This window comes from Plectropomus leopardus, chromosome 18, assembly GCF_008729295.1.
Source record: "Plectropomus leopardus isolate mb chromosome 18, YSFRI_Pleo_2.0, whole genome shotgun sequence".
NCBI classification, from domain to species: domain Eukaryota; kingdom Metazoa; phylum Chordata; class Actinopteri; order Perciformes; family Serranidae; genus Plectropomus; species Plectropomus leopardus.
Window position 1 is genome coordinate 1797819 of NC_056480.1, and position 13939 is coordinate 1811757.

The 13939-nt window shown below is 37.8% G+C and overlaps 1 protein-coding gene across 1 annotated transcript in view; it reads left to right on the plus strand.

Moving 5' to 3' along the window:
• The window catches only part of LOC121958119 (glutamate receptor ionotropic, NMDA 2D-like), a 147345-nt gene that overhangs the window by 71434 nt on the left and 61972 nt on the right, over positions 1-13939 (plus strand). The window contains 2 exon segments of the mRNA XM_042506990.1: positions 4217-4385; positions 11640-11793. Coding sequence (XP_042362924.1) covers positions 4217-4385; positions 11640-11793 — 323 coding nt within the window.

The window sequence follows — 13939 nt, forward strand, 5'->3', positions numbered from 1 at the left end:
ACAGTGGAGAGTGCCGCTATACCTTATTACATTATTTCCCCTGGCTTCAAATACACTACTACATATAGCTGCATTCAAACTTCAGAAACATGTAATCTTGGTTGCCCATATTGTTTAATTTGCCCCAACATGGTAGAATGTTTCTGCTTGGGAAGAATTTGATTGCTTTTACTGGTGATTTTGTCATGGTAAAAAGGCTTTTTTGGGAAGTGGGTTTTAATAGACAGGCCTTAAAACAGTGTTTCAGCAGAAAGTGAATACAGGTTATCCAGCACAGACAGTATGAGAAAAAAAAAATCAACATTAGAGGCTTTAAACATGTTCTAGTAGAAGTGCAAAATACAAGTATGGACCTGAAAATTAGCATAATAGCTCCCTTTTAATGACTGCCCATTATAGCCATTATATCAAAATGTCACCTACACGCTTCCTTCATCACTAAAGTGGTGTGAAGTTAGTTTTAGGTTTGTTTTAATTTGACTCTTTGGCAGAAAATGAGAGCTTTAAAATGATTCAGCAATACAACAGCAAAAAGATAATAGAAAAACAACAACATTTCAATAAAAATACTTGTGAGTGGTGTTGATATAAAATGAAATATACTTCTGTAACTCTCCAAAAGACATCCCAGGTCAGGATAACCTGCAGTTTATTGCAGCCATAGGCAGAGAGCGTCAGAGTGATATATGTCATATTTTCTATCTAAGAAATGGACTGAAAAAGTTTTATACGAGTCGGTTTCATATATAACAAGAGATTTCTCACCTTGATGTTTCCTGTTGGTTTCTCCTCTAAACCCTTATCAGCCTATAAGCCTTACTGGAAAGTTGCAAAGAAGGTTCAGAAAGTGGTTAGATAGAGACCATCCTGAAACCAGAATGGTCCGAGCTGTGATCCCTTGTGAAATTGAAATGTCTGGCCAAGCGTCCATGAACAAGACAGTAAATCTTTACCATCTCCAGGCGCTGGAGAGCAGGGAGGAATTGGCTTAAAGAAAGACTTTCCTTCTGGGATCAATAGATTAAAACATCACAAAATAACCTAATTATCCCAGGAGGAAATTAACTTTCCTCACAGCAGCTATAGATACATTAAAAGTCATACGGTACCACCTGAAAGCATGCAATTAAGAGCAAGGCATGATTTTTTTTAATTTTTTTTTTATAGCTGTTCATTAAAAAACCGTAATGAAAACTTGAAACCAAACAGCAAAGTAAGGTTAATTGTCTTTTAATCAATCCAGATAATTAAAATCATGGCACAAATGATCCTTGCTGCATCCTTTTCTATGCTTCAAAAATGTTGTGTACCACCGCAAATATATAGTGATTCAGTTTACAGTGAGTCCAGCCCGTTCTCACTTGAACTCGTCAAATAGCACTGCTCCGTTAGTGCTTTTGTTGTATGAGCTTGATGCCAAAAGCCAACTCTTGTGTCCAACTGGAACATGGCTGGACAGCGTCAGTTGCTAACGTCTACATGTCACGCCCACAGATGTCATCACTTGAGAACGGAACCGGTCGTATGCGCGTGAAATGTTGAAGGACAGCGTCAGATAATAACGCTGCCGTTAACAATGTAAAATAAGGTGCACAAATGCGTTTATAGGGCAGTGATTGTGGAAGTGGATGGGTCGCACAAACAACTGACTTTCATGCAGGAATCCAGAGTTTGTTTTCACATGGATGTGTGTGTGTGTGTATGTGTGTGTGTGTTTAATCTACACCTTACCATGTGCCTCTTCTGCCAAAATCTAACCTGTGATTTTGCCTAATCCCAACCATTGTGACGGTCAGCGCTGTCATGTAAACATGAGGATCGTGTTGCTTTATTCCACCATGTGCATTTGTTGTCATCACTGTAACAGCATCCTGGAGCGGCCACAGCTGACGCAGAGGGATACCAACATCTAAAGTCCATGGCAGAGCGGCAACATATGACGACTTGGGATAAAAATGCAAACAGTGCATTAAAACAGCCAGAAAAGATAGCATAGCCAGTTCATACTGATTTCTGATGACTAAAGGGAAATCTTTCTTAGATCATGTGTCATATAAGGTATACAGAAGTATTTATATTCAGAATCCTTAATAATCAGTGTTTGTCCTCTTTCATGAGTATGTAAGGTTCATTTGAGGCAAAGAGAGACAGAGAGTGTGTTTGAGTGTGTGTGTGAGTGTGTGTGCGCTCTGGGCTTCTGGTCTATCCCAGATAAGCTTCCTTCCTGCCAGCACATGACCTGTCCAATGGGAAGATAACAAGTTCATCCTCCATCAATTTTATTGGCTGGGTTAGTTCTCGTTTTAATCAACCTACTTTGACCCAGGTTTTTTTTTTCCTTAATAGATTTTTTTCCTCATTTGCTTGTATTTTCTTTCGTACATATATATGGGTTTTTGTGCTTTTATGTACCATTTTATGAAGTGTGTAATTGATTTTCTATCTTTTTTACCTGTCATAGCTTATTTCCTCTGATGTTGCTGCCGAGTAGTGGCTTCGATGTTTTATGCTTTTTTTTTTACTCCTGTCATCATTACCTCCAAGGTCATGATTTGTTTGCGCGCTGCTTAAAATGAACACGCATATGAATCACAGAGGCACAGCCAAGCACTTAAACTTAACTGCCTTTTACTCAAAATATTTCCCATTTTTGATGAGGACCATTTCACACATATGACTTGTCTTAATTTCAGACAGTCATTTCCCATAAAATAACAGAACCTAACTGAGCTCATGAGCTTTAAAGTGACAGTATACATATCTTTAAATGCTGGTTAAGAAACATGAAAATAATGAATGTGGGTACAAACTTACAGTTGTCTCGTGCACATGTTACGCAATCCTACACATTTACTAACAATAAAAAGAAAAAGTAAAAGATGCAGAAAGAACAGGATATTTCAATGTTAGTCACTGATTTATTGTTTAAATGTTAGTAATTACAAAAAGTATGGTGAAGCAGCGTTCTGTTTTTATGCACCTGTGGCCTGGGACAGACCGTCTAAGCAAATAAGAGAAATAACTTCTCTAGATAGTTTTAAGAAGCAGCTCAAGGCCCATTTCTATGCTCTTGCTTTTAAATAATTCCACCTTCTATTTATTTGTATAGCATATTATGCTTTTTCTTATAAATTCTTCTAAAGTTGATTTATGTTTTTTATGCAGTTGTTGCTGTTTTGACATGCATTGTTTGATATTTCTTTTATATTTATATTTCTTTTATCTATTTTCCACTTCTTATTTCCAAAGTTATGGTAACCATCTGCTGTATAATGATGTTATTTCATTATATATATATATAGATATATATATATGTGTGTGTGTGTGTTGTGTGTGTGTGTGTGTGTGTGTGTAAGTACGAGAGGTGCTATAATAATTATTGTATTTTGTCAATACTGTTGCATAGACAGCAAAAATTTATGAAAAGACCATGTTTATCAGCAGTGGAATACTTCTCTTTGTCTAAACCTTAACTGTATAAAAAAGCTTTTTACATACATATTTTTATACAAATAATACAGCAGAGTTACTGTAATTATCCCACTCTGATAAGTTTGGCTTATCTTTTACTTTGGCTTGATTTAAAAAAAAAAAAAAAAAAAACAAAAAAAACAATTCAGCAAGTTGTGTTGCTAGGTAACAGAGCCACAGGGTTGCCATGGCTGCCATAAGTCTCAGGGCCCATCAAAGGGGCACTTGGTATGGACAGCTGATGGAGAGCACAGCAGCTGCTTGAATGATAGTGACCTAAATGCACTTGGATTCTCTTATATGTGACCTGCTCATGATGCTTTCAGAGTTTCAAGTGTTCATTTTCAGAGGCCTTTGTAGAATTTCTCTAATTTTAGACGGCATCCAAGAGCACAAAATGGAGTTTAATTCTCTTTTAATAATGCAGCGCTGAGCTCTCTGACCTGTCGAGCGTTGCCTCTTCAAACACAACAGCCCAAACTGTCAGTATCAATCAGCTCACAGCCTCTTGCCAATAATTCATACCTTCCTTTCCTTCCTCGCTCTCCCATTCTTTCTCTGCTACATTTTCTCTGCTAGGTACTCTGTTCACTCCCCTGGCAGCACGCTTTCCTTCCCTCTCCTTATTTTTCTAAAACAGCCAAGCAGCCAGGTCAACACGTCCTTGATAAAACACACTTCAGATCTCATAAAAAAGCATGTTGACCATCTCCCCTCTCTGTCTTTTCTCACATCGTCTCCTCAGCTTGATGGTGGATGGCACTGGGCCCATGAAGCACTGTTGCAAAGGGTTCTGCATCGACGTCCTCAAGAGACTGGCCAAAATTGTGGGTTTCACCTATGACCTTTACCTGGTGACCAATGGGAGGCACGGGAAGAACATTGATGGGGAGTGGAACGGCATGGTCGGAGAGGTGAGGACCTTCATGTTGGTTTTAATATTATAAGAGTAAAAAAATTATCGTCGTTAATTTTCAAACTTTCTTTGATGTGTGCTGCTTGTGGTCTGGCTCCTTGTTGTTATGTTTTTGTAAAGTCCTAACCTGACCTGCAAGCTTTGCCAAGAAATGTCCCAAACATAGTAAAATAAGAAGAAAATAAGAAAATACAGACCGAGAGCCGATCCTTTGCAGATAAATGCTGTCCAGTCAGCAGAGGAAAATGTTGGCATTGTACATTTCTGCAAACCACTGATACATTACATTCTGTAACCTTTGAATTAAAAAAGGTTCTATTTGCGTTCTGAGGGGTTTTGAGATATTGAAATTTAAATATTTTTATTTCAAATAACGTGATGTGAAACTTTTTAAATAAAAAGTAAAAAAAAATGCATATCATTTAAAAAACACACATCATAAAATGGTGTTAAGTTGTCACAGAATATCTATATAGGTATGACAACATTTTTTGATAAATTGTTTTGACAAAAAATGTTAGATCGAAACTCATAATTCTAAGGCGACGATTTGTTGGTTTATATACATTATATACCAGTGTTTTCCAAAGTTATGTAATATATGAGGTGACTTCATCATTGGGAGGTAGAGGGGATGGTGGATGGTGACAACACTGTCTTTTTTAGCCACTAAATGTGGGTGCTTTTTTACAACCGGACAGTGTTTCTCCACCACAAATAGCGGTTGATTTTTCCCAAACCATATTTGTATTTTACATTTGGTAAATTGCCATGAAAGTGGATATCTTTTACCGAGACATCACTGCATTTCCTGCCAGGATACTGCCGTAGAAAGCAGTTGTTCTTTACTGATAAATCGCTAGAACCCTGCTGGGGTTAATAGCAGTTGTTTTTCACAGAGACATTGCTATATGTACAGTCTAGATTGTGCCAACAAAATGGGTATTTAAAGCCAAAACAGGATCTTTTTCTAACCATAATCAAGTGACTTTTCTGCCTAAATGTGACAGCCTTTTAACCATGACAATTTTGAAACATGGTTTGCAGCAACACACACTGCAAAATTTTCCTCTGCCAACTGTGTTGGATAAATACACTGTAACTAACTTCTAGTGGGTCATAAGTAATGATTGATAGTGATCACTTTTGTATGAGTCTATGCATTGATTTTTAAGGAAAAACCTGCGTAATATGTCTTTAAGAATAGGCTCTTTAAGAATAGGCTTCTAAGTTTGCCATCTTTTTTTACTGACAAAAAGCAAAACTTTTCCTTCAAAGCTACAGTAAAAGCTCAACATACAATAAAATGTCCATTCATGAAACATTCATAAGCAATAACAAAACTCGCAGCATACAAACAAACATCACAGTGACAGCAGCATGGGTGAGAGATTAAATGCAAGTTTATAAAACTGTGTGTTCAGTCGGGACTTGAAGACGCCGCCACTTGCAGACTGCATTTTCCTCTGGGAGTTTATTCTAAAGTTTAGCTGCCCAGATCACAAACACACCATGACCCTTTTTTCTGTGTGTGTCTCAGTGATATAATGTAGCTATGTTTTTAATTCTCCATTTTTCCCTGTACAGCAGTATTGTCGTTTTTTTTTTCTTATTCTGTTCTTTATTTCCTTTTGTGGTGTTTACAAAAAGAGGGTTTGATTCGAGGGCTCCCGTGAAATTCTTTTTATCCCGCTTCAAATCCTTTAAAACTCGACCTAGCGAGAGAGGATTGGACCCGAATCGAAGAAGAAGAGAGGAAATATGGAGAGAGGCTGTCAGGAAGATTAGTGCTGGAGAAACTGAGAGAGAGAGAGAGGACGACGCAGACTGAGAGACTGTTTGTACACGACTGTGTGTGTGTGTGTTGGCAGATACTCGGCTGTTTCCATGATGCCAATCCCCCTCTGGTGGCTGGATTAATGAAGTTGGTTTAACATGGAGTTAGACAGGGGGTGCGAATTATCAGTGTGTGTGTGTGTGTGTGTGTGTGTGTGTGTGTGTGTGTGTGTGTGTGTGTGTGTGTGTGTGTTTGTGTGTTGGGGTCTTGTACTTGTGTCTTTCTGAGGACCAGGTCCAGTTTTACACGTTTACAGTGAAAACATTTTTCTGGCTTCATTCTTAGGTTAACCCTTTCAAACCAAAAACATGGAAAGTTATTATTATTAAAAGTTGATAAAAGGGAAAAATGTCCTGAACACTATATTTATAGTTATTAGGAATATATGTATAAAAATGTGTCAAATGAAAAAAAAAAAAGTTTTTTGAATTTTCAGCACTGTCTGTATGTTTTTGTTGTTGTTGTTGTTGTTTTATTTTCAAGGAAATTTTCCAGTACTTTTTACTAATTTCTTGCTAATTTTGGAGCCATGTCTTGTTGAGTAGCTCATTGCCTTCTCTTCATGTTTTTTTAAGGAAATCAGTTTGCACAGTTTTTAATGGATTAAGGTTTAGATTTTAGGGTTATTTTTATAGCACACTTCCATGTGACAACAATGTCACATTTCATCATTAGACAGTTAAAGGTAAACAGCAATTTTGCATCTTTACCCATCAAAGTCACTGCATTCACCAGTGTATATAACACCACACATTGTTTCGTCCAGCCATGTTCCAAGCTGATGCCACCCGCCAGCGTCATTTCACGCACACACGAAAGGTGACTCTTGGTGTTGCATACATATGCCAAAAGCACTAACAAAGCGGTGCTTTTTTACGAGTTCAGAGTGAGAACAGGATGGGGACACAAACACTGGCTCTTAAGGAAAATTCTTGTGCTTCTTTGACCCATCCACCACCCAAAGGGCCTCCTAACGCTGATTTTCGCTCTTTACACTATTTCCTTCTTTACTCCTGTCAGCACGTTGGTGATCGTAGCCTTCCGATTACATGTGATAAATACGAATTCTGGCGCGTCACTTTTTGCCGATGTGTTTTATGCGCAGTGACAGGTTCTGCCCAGCCGTCACCTCAAGTGTGACTGCCGAGTGTACGCGAGTCGTACGGATGTGGCAGGTGCCGTCCGCCAGTGTGTGATATAACACTGTGTATTCAACTCAAACAACCAGAAACAGTCATGGCTGCTAGCTATGAAAAGAGAAAATGATTGCACACAGAATAGCACCTGTGATTGAAGTCACCGTTAAGTGACTTCAGTCACATTGATAACTCTCTTGTAATGCAGATCATTACCATATATTCATGTAATAGAATATCAGTAAGATGGTCATCTGCATGAGAAATAAAGAAAAATGGAAGAAAATATAATCGTTTATTCCGATCATCTGCTTATAGTTAGTTTGACCCACAGATGTGATCACTATTAAACGTTTCCACTGTGGAAGAAAACACCAGTCACAGTTCTTCTTATTTTCCCTTAGTCGCTGTAAACTCAGCATTTTGTGGGATTTTTGAGTGTGTGCATTTTAGCTTAAACAACACGTATTAGAAAACACTAAGCATTTAACCTCTGATAGCTGGAGGTATAAGCCCAGCTTTAGAGTTTTACAGGGTGACACGCAATATGTGTAACAATGTGTCTGAGTGCGAGTTTGTGTGTCTGTGTGAATGAATCTGTGTGTACCTACGAGTGTGTATCTATTTGTGTGTAACAACAACCAAACAAAGACAATATCACTATTTGCTAATCGTCCTGATGTCGCTGTTTACAAGGCGTCTGTCTCAGAGGGACCTGAGAGATGCAGGTGGTTTCTCTCTCTCTCTCTCTCTCTCTCTCTCTCTCTCTCTCTCTCTCTCTCTCTGTCCCCAGCTGCCTCCTGCCTCGCTTCTGTCACTAACTCATTAAGTTGCTTAATTATGGCGGTAGACGAACATGTGTGCACAGGGACAGCTGAGTCTGTGTGAAAACGGTTGTGTATCACACTGTTGTTTCCTTGGTTGTTTTTTTGTTGCTTGCATCAGAAATTGTTTCTACCCAAACCCCAAAATTGCAGTGAATAATTCAATTCAGTTCAATTCAGTTCAATTCAGTTCAATTCAATTCAATTCAGTTCAATTCAATTCAATTCAATTCAATTCAGTTCAGTTCAGTTCAGTTCAATTCAATTCAATTCAATTCAATTCAATTCAATTCAATTCAATTCAATTCAATTCAATTCAATTCAATTCAATTCAATTCAATTCAATTCAATTCAATTCAATTCAATTCAGTTCAGTTCAAAACTTTGTTACGGACTCAGCTCATGAGGAGGTCCATAGACAATAAAACTAATTAACATTAACAAAATAATATTTGTGATAATGATAATAATAATGGGAAAAAAAGTTTAAAAAATTATACGCCAGTGGCTCCAAATTCCAGACTTAAACCTCACTTAGGTGGGAACACCAACCCACAAATACACAAAAAAAGCACAATATTACTTTTTTTCTCTTATTTTCTCTGTACTTCCATTGTATTCTTTTCTGTTTACTGAACTCTAAAGTTACATTTCACTGAGGCTAATACGTCCGTCTTCCTGAGACTCGCTCTGTGTCCTTGTGCCTCCAGTGAAAGGCCAGACTTAGTCAATCATTTCCGCTATTTTTCAAAATATCATTCAGCCTTGCAGTATTTGTCCTTCTTCCTTACATGAATGCCTCTCAATCAGCCTGTAATTTCCGACGTCCTTAACATTTCCTCATCCTCAGCTATGAATCATCTTAGTGCAATATTGTCCCCAATATGAAGTCTGTAGGAGTGTCACAGGTGTCACTTTCAGACTTTTCTAAATGACCTTGTTGATTAAATGGAACAATTATTGGGGATTGATTGATCTTCACAGGCAGAAAAGCATTTAATAATACGGTATCAAAAGTATAAAACTTTGTGCACCATCACACTCATGCAGAAATTTACTTTAAAGGAGGCAGAAGGCTTCAAAGACAAACTATTGATTTTACAAAGTAAACTCAAAAAGTTCAACACTTTCTTTCTGCCATTATCCAGAGGAGGTTAACTGAGCGCACGTTGTTTCAGCAGCACATTTTATTTCTCCACATTCTCCCCCTTGCCTTCAGCCAGCCATTAATTCACATTAATTCCATGATGGCATTATGCTATATCATTATAATTCATTATGATATCAATTATGATATGAAATGTTAAGACTTGAAACTTGCTTGATAAAGGTAATCCATCACAGGGAACATTAAGTTATGTTTAATTATATTATGTAATTATGGTATGACGTCATTTCGTGGCGATGGTCTAGAAAGTACGAACTAATTAGACAAACTCTTCAGCTTGATGCCCTCAGAGCTCTGAGATCCAAATCGTGACCGTCAGCTGCTGAACTGCAATATTTTAATATAAGAAATAACTGTAATAGTCATTATCCATTTGAAATTACCTGCTTCTAGTTTTCTGAGTTGCAGTTTCCAGTTTTGAGTGTAAACGGATGAATTATCGGTAGTGTAAAGTGCTTTAAGCGGTCACTTTGACTAGAAAAGCGTTATATAAATGCAGTCCTTAAATACACAGCTTTACCAACATTAGAAATCAGGAAAGTTTAACATCTCTACAGCTGTATTTTTTGCAGTGTAAAAGATTGATGTCTTTAACAGTTTGTGATAAGGAATTATCCAATGACCAAAAAGTGATGTATTTTCCAAGTTATTTTTAAAAATCAGATTAAGTTTTTGCAGGTATACTCAACTCTTTTTTATGTTTGGGGACACCTCTGTAAAATTACAGGGGCCAGTCGCACCAGCCCCATGCATGTTTCTAGGATTTTAGGACATTCCTTGAATTTCAGGACATTTCTCGTATTTTAGGTTTTAGGACATCTCTTGAATTTTAAGACATTTCCAAGATCTTAGGATGTTTCTAGGATTTTAGGACATCTCTAGGACATTTCATCATGTGACTTATACAAGCCAAAAAACTGTTTCCATTGCAGTTTTGCAAAATATAGAAAAATATAATATTTTTGAAAATGGCATCCAGTAGGTGTATTTTATATGCACAATTTGAGGGTTATTGGAAACATGCTGTTGAAACAAGAAGTAACAAGACGTTAGCAAAGTGAGATACCTCAGTTTTATCTTATGACAGCATGTTAAAATATATGTGCTTTGCCTGTCCATGGCTTCTCTGAAATCTATTATATTCCACACATCTGATTTATACTCAAGTTAATAGCATTATCATCTTTTTCTTGTCTGCTTGCTGTTATTTGCCAGGCACTGTTGGACAGTGACACAAAATTTAAAAATGAAGGTATATCCTGAATATAATGATGTGGATTCATATTTTCACTTTGCATCAATGATTGGATCATTCAAATACTTTCTATATACAATTTCAGCTGTCTAAGGACTTCTACACCATTTCGGCTCGCTCTGTATTCTGCTGTCTCCACTTTGATATTACAGACATGTCTGAACCAACTCGAGCGGCCTCACCCATTTCTCTTTTGCTCTCCAGCAAGATCAGAAATAGCCATCATGGCTCAATAAAGACATGATTACCACCTACAGAATCCCCAAATCCTTCCGAGATAAAGACCTCCCCACACAGCCACTGCTGTCTGATTGACAGGTGATAACAATGACCGCTGGACACAAGATGTCAACACTGGAAAAAGGAAGAGGGCTTTAAGGATTGTGAACTTGGAGTGCATTTGTGTGAGAGGCGTCTCAGTGGTGTCTGGTCAAGAGCCGCAGAGTCTTTTGTTTTCACAGAGTTTTGGGGCTGGGCCAGGACTGAGACTAATGAACTTCTGGTCAGTAGCCAGCTCCGCTAACCTCCACGGTCCCTCGGCTGCAGTCAAGTAACCTCTGTTTCCTGCCAGGAGAAACACGGCAGACCACCTGAGCCTCGTTTACAGCTGTCGGCAGAGCTCGGAGGAGAAACTCAGTGTCATGCAGAGACAAAAGGAAACACTCTAATTTACATTCAGCTTATTGACAAAGCCTATAAAGCATTTTTACTAAAGAAAAGTGCTTTGGATTTTTCTTTTCAAAGACTCTGCCGTGCGCTTCTATACACGGCAGCGTCTTAAGGAAACGCTTTGTAGTGGGGTGTCAAGTTCATGAATTTATGATTTTTTCCAACAATTAAATAAAAAGAATATAGACGCAGAAAACAAACAAGACACAAAAATGATGTGGGACAACAATAGCAGAGTTTTGAACTCATGAGATCTAATTTAAATTAACAGCGTATTGTCTTGATAAAAAAATCCTTCTCATCTGTTTTGTTCAAACTCCTTACGCAAAAAATAATTTTAACTCCTGATTTCTTGTTTTCCAGGTGGTGTCTAACAGAGCTGACATGGCCATTGGTTCTCTCACCATCAACGAAGAGAGGTCAGAGGTTGTCGAGTTCTCCGTCCCGTTTGTGGAGACGGGCATCAGCGTCATGGTTTCTCGCAGCAACGGGACTGTGTCGCCTTCTGCTTTCCTTGGTGAGTCGTTGTCTTCAGTGGCATTAAGATAAGATAATATAACTCGTGCCGTTTTAGAAAGTACGTTTAGCTGTAAAGGGTTATTAAGTGATTGACAAAAACAGTCTCTCCAGTCGCAGCCTTAAAAACAATTTTAGTGTGCTTTTGAGACCCAGATACACCAAACAGAGATCAAAGAACTAGCAGTGATTAAAGCCAATTTTTACATCACCTCACGTCACCTGTGTCTCGGCCATAAAATTGCACATGAATGTACAGCAAAGACAACAGCCATCCGCCAACCAGCACGAAAGTTTGGTGCCTGCATCAGAAGAAATAACTCTATACCACCAAACGATGGTAGTCTGTGATCGTCACTCAAAAAAAAGGAAGCTGGAAAATCATCTTGACCCTATTAGCCAATTAGCATATTATCAACATGTTCAATTGCATGTTTATTCTTCGGGCACCACTATAAAAAAAGGGATGATAAACTTTATTATCTAAATAAAAGTTTATTTGTATTCTTCACAAATAAATGCACATCAACTGTTGCAGACTCATATCAGTAAAGTCCAATAAAATATGTACAATACAGAGCATAAAGAACTTAAAAAAAAGAACCTCCTTTAGATCATGCACATGTACTTTAAGGTGTATTTATTTCAGTAAAGCCCATTGGGCCGTCCCAGCTGCAGCAGATAATTTACATGCTGCGCTCTCTCTCTGTCCTACTTACTGTGTTTATGTTTTGGCATCAAACCAAAAGGGAATTTTACAGTTTTATTTTCGTCATTGTTGTGATCTTACTCTCTCACGCAGGTTTTATAGTCAAAACTTAAATGAAATATCTCACACACACACTGCCAACCCGGAGACAGCTTTTCTGATAATATACGTGTATATTCTAAAAAAAGGACGGCAAAACAAACCTTTGCTGAGTCAACCAGAACCTGCAGTGATGTATTGGCTGTGTGTGTTACTGAGGGATAATGCTGAAGAATAGAGAGATTCCAAAGTATTGACCTGCTGTTATTTTACTGCTGGTGTGGAAAATCTTTCTAAATCCACTTTGCTGCCCAAGTGTTTACAGAAGCCAAAGGTTTCTTAGTACAACACAACATAACAATCTTGAAAAAAACATTCACAGATATCTGGAAATAGAACTTCTATCGTACAAAAAAAAAGTTGCAGCACCATCAAACAGTACTTCAGGGTTTTGTCTGAATTTGTAGCACTTGTAAATTCTGTTGAACCAAAGGCTGAAGGTTAAAGTCTTAATGAGATGATTATTTTTGACTACAGTTTAGACACAACAGGTATGATCAATAATGAATTATCCTTTTAAAAGTGGACCTATTGTGCTTTATCTTATTTTCTGTCAGTTACATAATGTTACAATATTGAATGTTCATTATAAATGTGGCCAACGTTTCAGATAATGAGGTAAATGTATGTTAAAAGGGAAACCCTGTTTTTAACTTTTTTCTCTGCTTTTGAGACATGCTGACGTCAGCTTGTGATGGATTTCTTCACATGGTCTGCTGGTCATCAGTGTTACAACAAGTGTTTTCAATACAAACACTGTCACATGTAGGTTATGTTAAGAAAAACATCTTGGCCCCCAATTACACTGCGATTTCAGATCAAATTAGTTCTGAAACTGACTCATTCCTTAGCTGCAAGTACACTGCTTCATGTAGCTGCATGCTAACATCAGGAAAACTTGAAATCTTGGTTGCTGATGTGACTAATTTCTCCCTGATTTCAGACCAAAATTCCTGCTGGAACATGTCCTGTTATAAAGATTTTGTTTTGGAAGCGTTTATTGGTGATTTCTCATGGCAAAATGCGCTGTACTTCATTGTAATTATTTCCTGGCTGCAAGTACTCTGCTACATCTAGTAACATGCTAATGTCAGAAAAGTATGTAATCTTGGGTGCTGATGTTGTTCATTTCTTCTAGATTTGAGATATTATTGTTGTTGTAACGTGTTGCCGTGAAGACTTTGGTTTAGAAGCCTCTTCTAAAGCCTTTCACTGGCTGCAAGCACGCTGCTACATGTAGCTATGTGCTAACGTCAAGGAATTTGGATCATATTTCTGCTAGAACATGTCCAGCTGGGTTGAGAGGCTTTTATTGGTAATTTATCATGGTAAAATTTGC